This window comes from Vombatus ursinus, unplaced genomic scaffold, assembly GCF_900497805.2.
Source record: "Vombatus ursinus unplaced genomic scaffold, bare-nosed wombat genome assembly UNPS02000749.1, whole genome shotgun sequence".
Lineage (NCBI taxonomy): Eukaryota > Metazoa > Chordata > Mammalia > Diprotodontia > Vombatidae > Vombatus > Vombatus ursinus.
In genome coordinates, this window is record NW_020940527.1 from 11,455,339 (window position 1) to 11,472,062 (window position 16,724).

The 16,724-nt window shown below is 41.0% G+C and overlaps 1 protein-coding gene across 2 annotated transcripts in view; it reads left to right on the plus strand.

The window, feature by feature from the left end:
* Window positions 1–4,005: 4,005 nt before the first annotated feature.
* LOC114042405 (L-threonine dehydratase catabolic TdcB-like) overlaps window positions 4,006–16,724 on the plus strand; it is a 35,869-nt gene continuing 23,150 nt past the window's right edge. The window contains exons 1-2 of one of the 2 annotated variants that reach the window (XM_027861095.1): window positions 4,006–4,130; window positions 8,453–8,479. In XM_027861095.1, the coding sequence (XP_027716896.1) occupies window positions 4,075–4,130; window positions 8,453–8,479 (83 nt within the window). In that variant the 5' untranslated portion in view covers window positions 4,006–4,074. The remainder of the gene's footprint in view (window positions 4,131–8,452; window positions 8,480–16,724) is intronic. The other variant, XM_027861101.1, reaches the window with a different exon arrangement.

Here is a 16,724-nt window from a genome sequence, read left to right on the forward strand (position 1 = left end):
CCACTTCATAGAATAATGTTTTTAAAAGAAAAAAAAAAGGATTAGAAAGAAAACCAATTACATATTGAAGGGCAATTATTAAAAAAAAAAAAAAAAAGCAACAAACAAACTACAAGTTCAAGGACTCCAGGTTAGGAATTTTGAATGGTAGCTTAAAAAATACTGTGCTCATCATAAAGTCATTTCTATGTAAAACAATTGTGTTGGAGAACAATTTTCTCTGATTTCCTGTGACATTTTCCTACCTTTCACGCCTCTCCTTCAAAGAACAAGAGCCTGATTCAGGCCTCAGCCTGGTTTGTACTGCTTACCTCGGATCTAAGTATACTTAGTAATAGTAAGTGCTATAGACATAATGATTGATTTATAAATGCATTCATATTCTGTTCCCACCCCTCAAAGAGGTATTTATATTTCATTCATCTAATCCAACCATACACCAAAATCTAAAATATACCTCGGAGGCATCAAGTAATGTAAGTACAAGTGCTGACAGCCCTAGAAAAGGTACGTGGCCCAGTGGCTCAAGAGTTCAGGAAGACCTAGTTTAGAATCCCATCTTAATTTTATTAAGCACTTACTATATGCCAGATATTGTGCTAAGATAAGGTTATAGGAAAAAAGGAAAGAGGGGCAGCTAGGTGGCTCAGCAGATGGAGCACTGGCCCTGGAATCAGAAGGACCTGAATTCAAATCTGGCCTCAGACCCTTAATATTAGCTCTGTGACCCTGGGCAAGTCATTTAACCCAGATTGCCTTGAAAAAAAAGAAAGAAAGAAAAGAAAACTCAGCCCCTGCCCTCAAGGAGCTTACATTCTATTTGTGGAGATAACATGTATGAATTTATGTGTTACATATGTGTGTATGGATACACACACATGATGTGTATAAGGTTTATACAAATAGATACAAAGTAACAGGGGGGAAGCGCTTGCAAATACGAAGGTTGAGAACTGCTTTCTTCTCAAGATTTTGATTGAACTGACAATTTAAAGAATCCAGGACTGGGTTGACTCATGACTGTAGTCCCTGCTGCCAGAGAAGCTGAGGTTGGTGCATAGTTTGAATGCAGGGCTTCTGAACTTCAGGCAAATGGGATACTCACTGTCCAGCACCAATACGATGAGCCCCTTAGAGACAAGTGCAACCAGGTTGCCTAAGAAGAGGAGAACTGAAGCAGTTTGGAAACAGCAGGTCAGAGGTTCCTTCTGTGCCAATTGGTTTTGGGATTGGCCAGTTGAGTGACCAAATACACATCCAGCCCAGGAAAAATAGTCACTCAGTTTGCAAGCAAGCAAAAAACAAACAAAACAAAAACAAACAAACAAAAAAATGAACCTAGGCATTCTAAAAGAAGCCGATGGGTAAGGGGAGTATTCCAGGGATGGGGGGGACAGCCAGTGAAAAGGTATGAAGATAGAGTCAGATGATAATGTATGAAAAACTGCAAGCAGGTCAGCAGACCAGTATGGTGAAGAGAAAGGGCTGGGGTGGGGGGGCGGGGAGTAGAGAGCAAGAGGTAAGAGGATTGGAAAGATAGGAAGGGTCTAGGTTATAAACAAATGAATGAATGAAAAAGTCCTTATTAAATACTTACCACGCTTAGAACTGCGCTAAATTCAGGCAATAAAAATACAAAAACAAAGATAGTCCCTTCAGTGGAGTTTGTGTCCTAACAGAGAATGATAATAAGGACAATGACCACAAGCATTTTAAAAAAATGGCTAGCATTTTTATAGCCTTTGAAGGTGCTTAGCATATTTAGTAGACACTTAAGAAATGTTTATTGACTGATTTTACAAATACTATCTCATTTGATCCTGACAATCACCCTGGGAGGTGGGTGCTATTATTATCTCCATTTTACAGATGAGGAAACTGAGGCAGACAGAGGTTTAGTGATTCACCCAGGATCACACAGCTAAGTAGTATCTAAGGAGGGATTTGAACTCAGGGCATCTTAATTTGAGGTTCAGCCCCCCTCCCCTCACACACACACACACACACACACACACACACACTCACTGCCTCAGGTGATGGATGAGTGGTACCCAACAGGTGTAGATTGACATACTCCTTCCAGGAACAAAGGCAGAGTTGATACGATCATAGTTTCAAAAAGGAAGACAAGGAGGGGTGTGAGACATTTTGAGGTTGTTAAAAAGATTCAGAGCGGAGCGCCCTCTTATGCATTCTTGAAATAATGGGCCAGGTGAGGCAGAAGTAGGGCAGGGCAGACTCTGTAGAGACAAAGTGATTAAAATCTCTAAACCAGATCTCTTTTATAAACTCCTCCAAAGCAAGGACCATGGATTTTTTGTTTGTTTATTTTGGTTTTTGTGTTTTGTATCTCTCTCTGTTTTGTTTTTTGTTTTTTTGGGGGAACTAGGCAATGGGGTTAAATGACTCGCCCAGGGTCACACAGCTAGTAAGTGTTAAGTGTCTGAGGCCAGATTTGAACTCAGGTCCTCCTGACTCCAGGGCCTGTGCTCTACCCACTGCTCCACCTAGCTGCCCCTTCTTTTGTGTCTCTAATCCTTAGCATATAGTAAATATTTGTTGAGTGACTGTTTGACTGACAAAGCTGGTGTGATGAGTGGAAAGTAAAGGGAAGAGCTCACTATCTATATGATCCTGAGTTAGTCTCTTTATTTCTCTGGGCCTCAGTTTCTTCATATGTCAAATAGGGATAATATGCATGCTGCCTAAGAGGATTGTGATGAAGCTCTGTGGAGAGAATATATAAATATCCCCATTATTATCTTACAGATGAGGAAAATGAAGTTTAGAGACATAAGTAATTTACTTGTAGTTACATAATTAACAAGGGGTAGCAGGATCAGGATACAAACTGATGTTTTCATTCTTTCCACAAAATCATCTGTAATCTGTATCTGTATTATATGATCTCTGGGGTCTCTTTCAGCTTGAAATCCAACAAAAGCCTACTATTCCTTTTTTTTTTAATCTTTCTTTCTTCCTTTTTTTTTTTTGCTAGGCAATTGGAGTTAAGTGACTTGCTCAAGGTCACACAGCTAGTAAGTGTGTCAAGTTTTTGGTCTGAGGCTGGATTTGAATTCAGGTCCTCCTGACTCCAAGGCCAGAGCTCTATCCACTGCGCCACCTAGCTGCGCCCCCCCCCCCCCCCCCCCCCCCCCCCCCCCCCCCCCGCCTACTGTTCCTTAAGGATGCTCTGAGTTCTTCTGTATCAAGATTTATGGGTGGTTGTCCTTCATTCCCGAAGAGGATCAAAATGACATCGCCATGCCAGAGTCAAGTTCCAGTGTGTCCAATTGATCAGACCAATACAAACTCAGAATGTTCTACCACAGATCGGGCACAAATAGTCCCTGTGAACATTTGGGGTGGGTTCTCTAAATCTGTGCATCTCACGGTTTTTTTGTTTGCTTTTTTTTTTTTTTTCTTTTGGTGAGACAGTCGGGGCTAAGTGACTTGCCCAGGGTCACACAACTAGTAAGTGTCAAGTTTCTGACATCACATTTGAACTCAGGTCCTCTTGACTCCAAGGCTGGAGTTCTATCCATTGCGCCACCTGGCTGCCCCTCTCACGTTTCTTTTGAGCTGCTTCAATTCTGCTTTGCTCATAGAGCACAGCACCTTCTCTGACGTGGGCACGCCATGCTGAGCGCTCCTATGCCAATGTCTCCCACGTCACACAATCAATTCCAAAGTTCTTAAGAGAGACCTTGAGAGTGTCCTTCTTCTGACCACCATGTGAGCGCTTGCCTTGTGTGAGTTCTCCATAAAATAGTCTTTTTGTCAAGTCTACATTTTGCATTTGGACAACGTGGCCAGTCCATCGGAGCTGCGCTCTCTGAAGCAGAGTTTGAATGCGTGGCAGTTGTCTGGAATCTTAATCTGCTTGGTGATCTTCAGAATCTTTCTAAGACAATTCAAATGGAAGTGATTCAGTTTCCTGGCATACTGTCCAGGTTTCACAGGCATACAACAGTGAGGTCAGGACAACAGCTCGGCAGACCTTCAGTTTGGTAATCAGTCTTCTCTCCCACACTTTTCCTTCGGAGCCTCTCAAGCGCTGAGCTAGTTCCGGCAATGCGCCCATCAACTTCGTTATCAACGTGTACATCCCTGGAAAGTATACTACCAAGGTAAGGGAATTTATTCACAGCATTCAAAACCTCTCCATTTGCTGTAACCAGTGGTTAGTAAGTGTAACTGCTACTGTACAGTGCCGTAACCGCTGGTGTAGTGGCGGCTGATGGGTCACCTGTGTTTTCTTGGGGTTAATTGTTAGGCCAAAATTAACACAAGCAGCAGAAAATCCATACTCTGTAGCATCTCAGTTTCTGAGGCTGCATTAAGTGCAGTTATCTGCAAACAGAAAATCATGCACCAACACTCCCCACTTTGGTTTTGGTTTGTAGCGTTTTCAAGTTGAAGGATTTGCCATCAGTGCAGCAGCTGACCTTAATGCCATGTTTGTCTTCATCGAAGGCGTTTGACAACATGACTGAAGACATCAGGCTAAAAAGCATGGGAGCAAGCACACAGCCTTGTTTCACTCCATTAGTGACTGAAAAAGTAGGAGAGCTTTGTCCACTATCCAGAACCCAGGCAAGCATGCCATCATGAAACTGATCAACTTTCCCGAGCAACTAAATTTTGACATAATTTTCTATAAGCCCTCACTACTGACAGTATCAAAGGCCTTGGTTAGATCTATTAACATTGTAGATAGGCCTCTGTTCTGCGCCTGGCATTTCTACTGGAGTTGTTGGGCAGCAAACACCGTGTCGGTGGCTCCTTGGCCCTTTCTGAAGCCACACTGGCTCTCGGGTGAAGGGTCAGCCTATTAAGGAGGACTCTGGCAAGAACCTTGCCAGCAATACCTAAGAAAGAGACCCCCTTGTAACTATCACAGGACAGTCTATTTCCTTTATCTTTATGGAAATGAACAATGAAGGCAACCTTGAACTCCTGGGGGATAACCTCTTGCCATATAACCTGAAAAATTTCAGTCAGCCTTTGTATGAGCAACGGACTCCCTGCCTTCTAAATGTCAGCTGGAATAAAATCTGCACCAAGTGCTTTGTCTCTGGGGAGGGAGGGAGACAGTTTGGAACTTAAAATGTAACAAGAAAGTAGAAAAAAAATTTTTTTAAATAAAATAAATCATATGGGGGAGAGGGGAAGAAATTATCTGATCTCTGAGTCCTTCCAGCTAGAAATCACATGAAAGCCTACCATTCCTTAAGGATTCTCTGGGTCCTTTGTCATTTTCACATGAAAAATTCCCCTTATTTCCCCTCTCTGCTAACAGGCTTCCAATTCTTAGGTGGTTAAGCTGTAAACACCTAAAGTCCTAACTCTCTGGGGACTGCTAATCCTGCATAGCCCTCACATTGACAGGGACGGACTGGGCCTGTGAGGTAAGCTCTTTAAATAGTAGCAAATGCTCCCGGAGTCACCGGAGGCGTGTGCAGGAGGTCAGTTGGCTCCCCGGAATGCTTTACAAAGGACAGGGGACTGGTGCTGAGTGGGAAGGAGGGTGAGGCACCTAGAACTATGAATCTTGTGGCCCGGTTGTTTTTCTTGAAGGAACCACTGGACCGAACTACTGGGGCTCACTTTGGCGGTGAAGAAGAGTATGATCTTTTCTGGCCAAGGTTGGAGAACTCTGCGATCTAAGTTAGAACTAGAGCTGTGTCTGCCCCCTGCCCACCCCTGACTTCCTTTAGGGACTCATGGATCATCCCCCAGCTAGAAACAGACCTAGACCCAGGGGAACAGACTACCCAGAAATCCAGTCACCTCCTTACACTGCTGTGGTTAAGATTCTGCTTCAACTCTTTGTCTATGTGGCTGTTGTATTGTTTAGGTAATGCATTTTACTCGTCCTTCTCTGTCCCTGGGGCTCAGGTGTACAGCTTTTACCTTGCTCTTGCCAGGGGAGGGAGCTGGGTGTGTAGGGGGTACGGTGGGGGGAAGATGTGAGAGTGGGAGGAGAAGGACCCAAAGTCCTAGTGAATTTCATCTCAGCTCTACAATCCCGGCAAAAGAGTGATGGGCCATTTGTCCGTGTAGTCATTTCACACATTTTTATTTTGAAGGGAGGGCGATGGATACAAATCGCCACCCTAGGAGACTGTTAATGGCCTGGCTTCTGGGGTGTGCCCACTATGCTCTATGGAGATCACCCAGGTTTGATTCTGGACTTTCTGTGGCTTTTATGGGCAGAAGAACGTTGCAACTGAAGTCATAGAAAAACCATATTGGAGACAAAGAGCAGTGGGGACATTCTGACTTCATTCTATGTATAACATTTTTCTTGGTTGCCCACAAGTTTGGGGGAGTAATTCTATTCCTTCTTTATTGCTGTTACGTATCAGCTTTGTCACAATTAGCTCTTTCATGGATTAGAGCATGGACTATTGAGCCTAGGTCTTTGTGTGTACTCTGTCACTTATAGTATGACCTTGCCTAAGTCATTTAATACTTGGGGTCTTGGTTTCCTCATCTGTAAATTGAGAATAATAATAATGATAAATGATGAGAATAACACTACTACCTCACAGGATTGTTGTGAAAAAATTGGTTTATAAACCTCAAAATTCTACAAGGTTCTGAGGCTATATCCCAGCAAGGTCAAGTATCAGTGAAGGAAGGAAACACATTTCACCAGCTGGGAGTTTTTCTTCACTACAGGAGTTCCAGCATGGACTGGATGACCACTCACTAAGGCTGGTGTACATATGCACTGAAGGAATGCTGGTTCAGTCACCTTTTGGTCTAGATGGCCTCTGAAGTCCCTTCCAGCTCTGAAATTCTGGGGTCTCTAAACACCATCAATCAGCCCTTATATAGAGTTTTAAAGTTTGCATATTAAACATTCAATGTTTGCTCATGGATTACATTGTTTGGGCCCTGATTGACTCAGAATGAATGTAAATAGCAATTGTTGCTCCTTTGGCCAGAAACCCTGAGGGTCTTTCCCTCCCAGATTGATTTTTTTTTTTTTTTTTTTTTTGCCTGGGTGAAGAGGCCATTCTGTGCCTCATTTCTTATTAAGCCTTAATCTCTTAATCACTGAATGGGTGTTGCTTCAGTTAAACTGAGACCTGTTAAAGCCCTTAGCTTAAAAAGGCCAAGGTCTCCCACTGCAGCTGGGGCCATCTCCAGTTGTCCAGATCTGTGCCTTGCCACTGGAACTCGATGGCTCCAGAGAAGAAAGTGAGGCTGGTGACTTTGCACAGCTCTCTCTCACTTATATCCAATTCACTTGTATGTCATGTGGCATCACCTCCCCGATGTCGTGGTCCTCTTTGAGAAGGAAGGACAAACAACAATAACAACAACAATTTTATTTGTACCCTACAACAGCCCTGTGAAGTAGGTATTAGAGGAGGTACTGGGAGGTCTCATAGATAGTAAATGTCAGAGGTTTTGAACCCAGATCTTCTTCACTTGATACTTCATTTTAATTTTGAAAAATTTTTTATTTTTAGGCAATTAAGGTTAAGTGACTTGCCCAGGGTTACACAGCTAGTAAGTGTCAAGTGTTTGGTCTGAGACCGGATTTGAACTCAGGTCCGCCTGACTCCAGGGCCGGTGCTCTATCCACTGCTCCACCTAGCTGTCCCTGATACTTCATTTTATAAAAGCATACTTGTATAATTATTTTTGTAATGAGAATCTGGTATCTATATTCTGTTTCAGATTTTCCATCAGGCGTGTTAATGCATACTTTAATACAGTTTAAGGCAATGCATTTGTACAATTAGATTCTCATGAGATAGCTAGACTGGACTGGATTAAGGACATCTGTGACACCTTACTTAGTAGTTGGTCCAGCCCCAGAAGGATTATTATTAAACCCGCTTTCAATTCACATGTATGTATAGAATGAGATTTCCTAAAATCTCCAACATCAGTCACCGTTTTTAACAGGTTTTCCCTTTGTTCTCCTTACAAGTAGAGAAAGCTAGCATTATTGCAGTATTTTACATACCTTACTTCATATGGTCTTTATGATACTCCTGCGGGGTAGTTTGTATAAATATTATTATGCCTGTTTTACAGATGAAGAAACTGAGGTCTGGAGAGTTTAAGTGATTTGGCCGCTCTCACACAGCTAGCATGTGGCATAGCTAGCAATCAGCTTCACAATTCCAAGTCCACAACCCTGTGCTGCTAGATAATTTTCTACCTTAGTCAAATGGGACAAATGTCAAGGGTTCTGTTTCCCATAGGGCCCTGTGGGTTGGACTAGTAAGTCTTCTCAGTCAAGTACACATGGGAAAAAAAAAAGGATCCACAATTGTAGTCAAGTGTAACGAAGAAAATTACAACATTATTGTGTGGTTTTGCAAGCCAAGCTTTTTCCTTCAGGGTGGGGTAAGAAATCTTTTTCTCCCAGTTCCTAGAATGTGTCTCACTGTGCCTTCCTGATCTCATTTTGCTGTTTTCGCAGCTATGCCGAGGAGCTGATTTCCAGGAGGTAAGTTTCTTGAATTACACCTGGGCACTCCTTCTTGTGCACAGATGTGTCTAACTAACCAAACTAAGTGATCCCTGAAGACCAGCTGGGTGGATGTGAATGGCACAGAAGGGAGCATTAGTTAGAGAGATAGGGAGAGGGAGAGAGACAGAGACAGAGAGATAGGGAGGGAGAGAGAGAGAGAGATAGAATAGGGATAGATAGATAGACAGATCATTGATTGAGCATTTACTATGTGTGGGGCACTGTATTAAGTGCCAGGAATACAAATACAAGCAAAAGCAAGACAGTCCCTGCCCTCATGGAACTTATATTCTAATGAGAGGAAGACAACATATAAAAGAATGCTGAAAGGGGGGATTGGTGGGAAGGACTTGGTATCACGGTGAAGTCTGGAAAGTCAGTGTTGGAGCTGGGAGAGGAATGAAGGCCAGCTGTCCTCTGCGATTTCCTCAATGGAAGAATCATTTCATCTGCAAACACAACTTGGTGTATGATAGATTTGGTTTGAGTAATAGTTTAATAATTCTAGGTGAAGCTGTGTGACTTGCTTTAATCCACACTAAGCACCTTCCCTCCAGCGGCTCTACCCTGATTCAGTAATCCCTACGTGTGCTCAGTTGGGGAATAAAAATATGAGAGCATTGACAGCTGACATCTATGTAGTGATTTAAGGTTTGCGAAGGGTTTTACATACAATTTCTCACTCAAACCTAACAAAAACCCCAGGCCATAGCTACTACCGATATTATCTCATTTTATGGATGAGAAAACTGAGGCCCAAAGAAGTTGTTACTTGTTCAAATCCTGGATGCAGGATTTAAACTCAGGTCTTCCTGACTTTGACTTTATTATTCTGTGCTATTAGCAAATGGGGCAGACAGGTGGCACAGTAGATAGAGTGCTTGGCCTGAAATCAGGAAGACTCATCTTCCTAGTTCAAATCTGACCTCAAAACACTTACCTGGGCAAGTTACTTAACCCTGTTTGCCTCAGTTTCCTCATCTGAAAAATGAGCTAGAGATGGAAATGACAAACCACTCTAGTATCTCTGGCAAGAAAAAACAAGAAAAATATTATCACTTGGGGTAGTTACCACAGCCTCTCTACTGGAACCCCAACACCCCAGTGACCCAGACCATGGCAATGTTGCATGTCAGTGGAACAAGTCAATAAGGTACTTCTACAAGGTTGTCTTTGTAAACACTCCTAGTTCTTGGAATAATTAAACCATCACAGGGGTTTTAGACTCAAATGAGATAATGAATGCAAAGCACTTTGCAAACCTTATAGTCCTATAAAAATGACAATAGTAGTAGAAGTAGTTGTTGTTGTTAGCCTCCAGTTGCTAGGCATCTACTCTGGTGATGACTTAAAGTACTATACAAATGCCAGTAGTAGTAGTAATAGTAGTTGTTGTTGTTGTTGTTGTTGTTGCTAGGCATCCACTCTGGTGATGACTTCATACCCTGAGCTTCCTCCTACATACTTGCTGAGCCCAAGCAGTGTTTATAGAACAAACAGGGGTGGGCTGATAAATGTTTAGCACCTGGGCTCTGGAAGAAAAGAATGTTTGCAGATACTTTTCAGTTTATTCTGCATTATTAACATTTTCTTAAGCCTAGATAATCAACAAAACAATAAATCAACCCCTGATTTGTAAATCTGAGACTGAGGTGTAAATGCTCATGCTGAAAATTTAACAGTCAGCTCAATGGATCCAGCATAGCTCTGGATCAACTCCCTGGGGGCTCCCTATGACCTGAATGACTGTGTATGTAGGCATGTATGTATGTACGTGTGTATGTGTCTGTATGTAAATAAAGGTATACACACATATGTTTGTGTGTGCATATGTGTATATATGTATTGTGCAAATGTGCATGTAATTTGTATGTACGTGGTTGTTTGCTTATTTGTGTCTCCTTCATTAAAATGTTAGAATGTGAGCTCCTGGAGGTCAGGGACCATGTTTTTTTACTTTCTTTGTATCTCCAGCACTTAGTACACTACCTGGCAACGGTAGAAACTCAATTAATGTTTGTTGATGGCTTGATCGACTGACCTTGAAGTATGGGAAATTTCCATTGGGGGAAAAATAAGAAGAGAGAGAGGGAGGGAGGGAGAGAGACAGAGACAGAGAGAGAGAGAGAGAGAGACAGAGAGACAGACAGATGGTGGTGGCCACAGAGGTGGCGGGAGCTAGAGTTTCCATTGGCAAAGGAAAAGTTTTTCTGTGTTTGCATGAGTCTGAAACAGTAATTCCCAAATTACTACTGATTGATATGCTAATGATGATTCCAAATAATATTACAGCTGATATAAACCACTCATGGATTATTTTCTAAGTGTGCATGTACCTGATTAAAGACATATTAGGGGCAGCTAGATGGCGCAGTGGATAGAACTCCAGCCTCGGAGTCAGGAGGACCTGAGTTCAAATCCAGCTTCAGACACTTGACATTTAAGTGATCCTGGGCAAGTCACTTGACCCCGATTGCCTCAGCAAAAAACTAAATAAATAAATAAAATAAAGTACTGATTAAAGCTGGGCTAAGCCCAGCTTAGATCTAGGTGCCCTGGGAGCACAAGAGAAATAAGCTACCATCTCCCTTTAAGAACTTTATAACCTGTAATGCGGGGGCTGGACGACACTTTAGATATTATTTCATCTTACACTTAAGGAAACTGAAACCAAATTGAATGACTGATTGATCTTGGGAAGCTGTTAGATGGAGAGCTAAGGCATACACCCAAACAAAGTATTAGATACATGAATGCCAGTGCCTTCTTTCTTTCTGAAGAGGGATGCAAAGGAAGGAAATGAGCCAAGCCTAGTGTCTTAGATCTGGGAAGAGTATGGTGGACTCTGAACTCATTTTACAATTGTTCTAGAAAGAGTAACTGGAGATCAATAATCTTTCCTTAGGTATGTTCCTTCCCTTATATTTCAAAATTGCCCAGCAAAGCTTTCCCTGGGCTCTGAATGTGAAGGGCACATTTGCATTTCTAGTATTCTTAGAGATTAAGAAATGGAACTGCGGGAAAAACCCAGATTGCCCACGCTGCCCATCCCAAGATCCTTTCCTTTATAGACCTTAGTAAACCTAATGGGTTTCCCACTCATTAGACTCTCAACTCCTTGAGAGCAGGGTCTGCTTTTTGTTTTTAATCTTTCTTTGTCTACCAGCGATTAGCACATGCCTGCCTGCCTGGAACTTAGTAGGAAGTTAATAAATGCTTGTTGACTGACTAACTTAAGGAGTAGTCCCTGGGGAGTAGGGATTATGGGGCAGTAGACAATCCAAGTGGTCCATTTCATTAAATGACTATAATTTTTTAAAAGCCGACAAAATTTTTGCAGATTGAAGGACAAATGTGATACACACATAGCTATATGTACATTATATATATATGTACACACATATATACACATCTATTAAAATATATGGGCCAATAATAACTGTTATATTAATATACTAACCAATACTATCTAAAATACAAGTGCAGTCAATGCATAATCAATTACACACTGGCTTTTTGTCATTGCATAAATTCTTAATTGATTGTTACAGAGTTCCCCAGATCTCTCTCTCTCTCTCTGTCTGTCTCTGTCTCTGTCTCTCTCCCTCTGTCTCTCCTCCCTCTCTCTGTCTCATCTGCTTAGATCCATCTTTTCACCCGTTTGAACATGTATAGTAGATCACAACAATTTTCCACATTGATCATACCCTAAAATATACTTACCTCATTCTGCATTCTGAGTCCTTCACTTCTCTATCAGGAGATAGGTAACATGTTTCACCATTAGTTCTCTGGAATCCTGGTTGGTATAAGAATGATAACATTTATGAATCAAAGTTACATAAGAATGTACATTACTAATTATATAATTATGACAAGATAATTATAAAGGATAAGAATTCAGCAGAATAGTATTCCCTCATATTTGTTTATCATAACTTGTTCGACTATTCTTCAATTTATGGGCTCCTTCTTGGATTCTGATTCTTTGCTACCTCCAAAAGAGCTGTAAATATTTGTGTATATCTTTAGAATTTGTTTGCTTAGAACTAATCCCTCCCTTAATTTATTGCTTTAATTTCCCCTTCCTCCTTTTCCATTTCCCTCCCATTTCCTGTTGAGAGAAATGTATTTCTGTACCCAGTTGTGCGTATTTGTGTGTTTTTTCTTCTTTTGACCAGTTCAGATGAGAGTGAGACACAAATGTTGGCCATTCCCCATCCCACGTGCTCCTTGGTTGCATAGATATCTACCTGTAAACCTTGATGTGAGATAATTTTCCCCAACCTTCCTTTCCCTTCCTCCCCCTCCTCTAGGGAATTCTTCCTACTCTTTCTTTCCATTCTTTTCTTAAAATCATAACAGAACAACTCTCAGGCCTTATTGAATTAGATTCCCTCTATGAACCCAGATGATGATAGGGATCAGAGAGGACAAATGTATCATCTCCCCATCTTTGAATGTAAGCAGATTGTCTTTGTTTAATTCTTTATCATTGCTCATTCATGTTTAGTTTTTATGTTTCTCTTCACTCTTGCATCTCAGCTCCAAAATTTCTCCACAGCTCTGGTCTTTTCATCAGGAATGCTTTGAAGCCCTCCATTTTATTAAAGGCCCATTTATTTCCCCATCGCAGTTTTGCTGGGTTAAGTTAATCTTAGCTATAAGCCCATATCCTTTCCCTTATGGAATTTCATATTACAAGCTCTCTGCTCCTTTGTAGTGGTGGCTTGTAAAATTATTTGTGATCCTGACTGTGGCACCTCAGTATTTGAATTATTTCTTTTTGGATGCTTGTAGTACTTTTTCTTAGACTTGGAAGCTCTGGATTTTGGCTATGATGTTCCTGAGAGTTTTCATTTTGGGGTTCCTTTCAGGAGGCTTCAAGTGGATGCTCTATGTTTCCATTTTGTCCTCTGGTTGTAAGAAATCTGGGCAGTTTTCTTTTGGAATTTCTTGGAATATGATGTGTAAGCTCTTTTTTAGGTCATACAGTTCAGATAGTCCAATGATTCTTAAAATTTTTTCTCCTCAATCTGTTGTTTTTGCAATGAAATGCCTTACTTTTTCTTTTTTTTTTTTTCAGCCTTTCGACTTTGTTTTAATATTTCTTGTTGCCTCATGGAGTTATTAGCTTCTTTTTGGTCCATTTTAATTTTTAGGGAGCTTATTTGCTGGGGAAAGATTTTGTAGATCTTGGTCCAACCTGTTAATTCCCTTTCTATTTTTTTCTTCTATCACTGTCATTTCTTTTCCATTTTTCCCTCAAGAACTCTAATTAATTTATAAAAAAAAATTAACCCTTTATTTTTAAAAATTTGGTTAATCTCTTTTAGGAATTCTAGTTGAGTTTGTATACAAACTGTGTTTTTATCTGAAGCTTTGCTTGTAGGTGTTTTGGAGTCATTCTCCTCTGCATTTGTATCTTGATCATCCCTGCCACAATAATAGCTCATTTTGTTCATTTGTTTGTTTGATTTCTTGATTTCGAACTTGATGTTAGGGCTGGGTTCTACAGCACTTCTGGAGAACAGGTCTGAGCTGATCTCAGGAACAGGCTAGAGACCTGCAAGGTTTCAATGCTCCCAAAGTGGTCCAAGGCAGTGTCTGGTTGCTACCCTCTACACCCCACTTAATCTGAGCTCTGTAAGTTCCTGACCTGTTGCTGGACTCAACCCCTATCAGCCAGCTGAAAAGCTCTATTGGCTCAGAGTGATAGAATTATAGGCTCCCCTGGGATACCTGCACTGGATATTCCTATTCAGGCCGGACTAGATGTTGAAAATGAAACCCTGCTTTGCGTTTGAGGTCTGTGCTACACTATTGCTGAACCTGCTTTCTCCATACACTGCTTCCTACCTGGGAACCACTGCTGTATTCAGGTCCCTTTTTCACTCTGCCCTGGATCTTCTACCTGGTTGCCAGTTCTTGGCTGTCCCTGTCTCAGTGGCTCAGTATGTACCTGGTGGTGCCCTGATTACAGTCTGAGACCTTTTCTTACTATAGTGCACAGCTTCTCCCTGGGTTCTGGAATGTTCCCTACCTGATCTGTCCCCTGTATCCACAAACCTCCCTGCTCTGGGCTGAACAAATGACTCACTGACTTTTTTTGGATTTCCCCATTGGAATCTGGTGAATTTTCTAGATCTATTTGGAGACATTTGTGGAGGGAAACTCAGTTATAGTGCTTCCTTTCACTCTGCCATCTTGGCTCTGCTTCCCAACATAAGCATTTACTAAGAATACACTATGTGCCAAACACTGTGCAAAGTGCTTTTCAAATATTATTTCATTTGATTTTAAAAGGATCTTCAGAGGGCAGGTAGGTGGTGCAGTGAATACAGCACTGACCGTGGATTCAGGAGGACCTGAGTTCAAATCTGGCCTCAGACACGTAACACTCACTAGCTGTATGACCCTGGGCAAATCACTTAACCCCATTGCCTAGCAAAAAACAAATATTATCTAAAAGGGTCCTCAGTATTGAAAAGGTTGGAAACCACTCTCTAAAGGACATTGTTTTGTAAACAATCTAATAAACAGTTATGTCCTAAGCTCTAGAAATACAAAGACAAAAACTAAAACAGTGCCTATCCTCAAGATGCTTCTATTCTATTGGGGCAAACAAATTGCAAACATATAAGTAAATTCAAAATATACACAAAGTAAATACAAGGCAACTGGGGAGGCACTGACCCCTTGGGAGATAAGGAAGGCCTAATGGAGGACCACTTGCTTGAGATGAACTTTGGGGTTTAGAACGTAGGGTTCCCATAAGAGTGTTTTATATAATAAGTATGGAAAAGTAAGCTGGAGCTAGAAGCAGAAAGCTCTGTCTGAGCGACAAAGAAAGCAGCTTGTATTTTACCCCAGAATCAATAAGGAAACTGCTGGGACTTCTTGAACCCTGGGAGTGACATGTCCAGAGCTGTACTTTTGGAAAACCACTCAGCAATTGTGCAGTTGAATGGATTAGATGGGGAGAGAAGGGAAGCAGAGAAACCAATTAAAAGGCTATTATAATAAGAGGTAAGAACTCCTTAAAAAGCAGAATTGGCCAAATGGAAAAAGAGGTAAAAAGCTCATTGAAGAAAATAATTCCTTAAAAATTAGAATTGGGCAAATGAAAGCTAATGACTCCACAAGACATCAAAAAGCAATCAAAGTCAAAAGAATGAAAAAAAATAGAATAAAATGTGAAATATCTTATCAGAAAAACAACTGACCTAGAAAATAGATTGAGGAGAGATATTTAAAAATTATTGGACTACCTGAAAGCTATGACAAAAGAAAAGCCTAGACATCATGTTTGAAGAAATTATCAAAGGAAATTGTCCTGATATCTTTGATCTGGAGGGTAAAATAGAAATTGAAAGAATCCACCAATCACCTCCTGAAAGAGATCCCCAAATGAAAACTCTGAGGAATGTTGTAGCTCAATTTCAGAGCTCCCAGATCAAAGAGAAACTACTTCAAAGAGCCAGAAAGAAGCAATTAAAATATTATGGAGCCCCAGTCAGGATCACACAAGATTTAGCAGCTTCCACTTTAAAGGACCCAAGAGCTTGGAGCATGATTCCTAGAGGCAGAGGAGCTAGGATTATAACCAAGAACAATTTCCCCAATAAACTGAGAATAATCCTTCAGGGGAGAAGATGGATATTTAATGAAATAGAGGACTTTCAAGCATTCCTGATGAAAAAACCAGAGCTGAAAAGAAAATTTAACATTCAAATAGAAGACTCGAAAGAAACATGAAAAGGCAAAACATGAAAGAGTAATTATAAGGGATTCAGTGGAAGTAAACTGTTTATATTCCTATGTGGGGAAATGATAATTGCAATTCTTAAGAACTTTATAATTATTAGAGTAGTTAAAAGACATTCACATAGACAAACAACATGAGTGCGAGTCGATTATGTTGGAATAATCTCCCCTTCTCCCCCCCCAAAAAATGAAAGGGTGAGAAAAAGGGATGCACTGGGAAAAGGGGGAAAGGAGAGCTAGAATGGGGCAAATTTTCTGACATAAAAGAAGCACACAAGGAAGACCTTTTAGATTGGAGGAGAAAATAGGTGGGCAATGCTTCAACTTCATTCTCATTGGAATTGGTTCAAATAGGGGAGAATATATATCTAACTTACTCAATAGGTAAACAGGAGGGGAAGGAGATAAGAGATATGGGGGTGGTGGTGATAAAAAAGAGGACAGATTAAGGGAG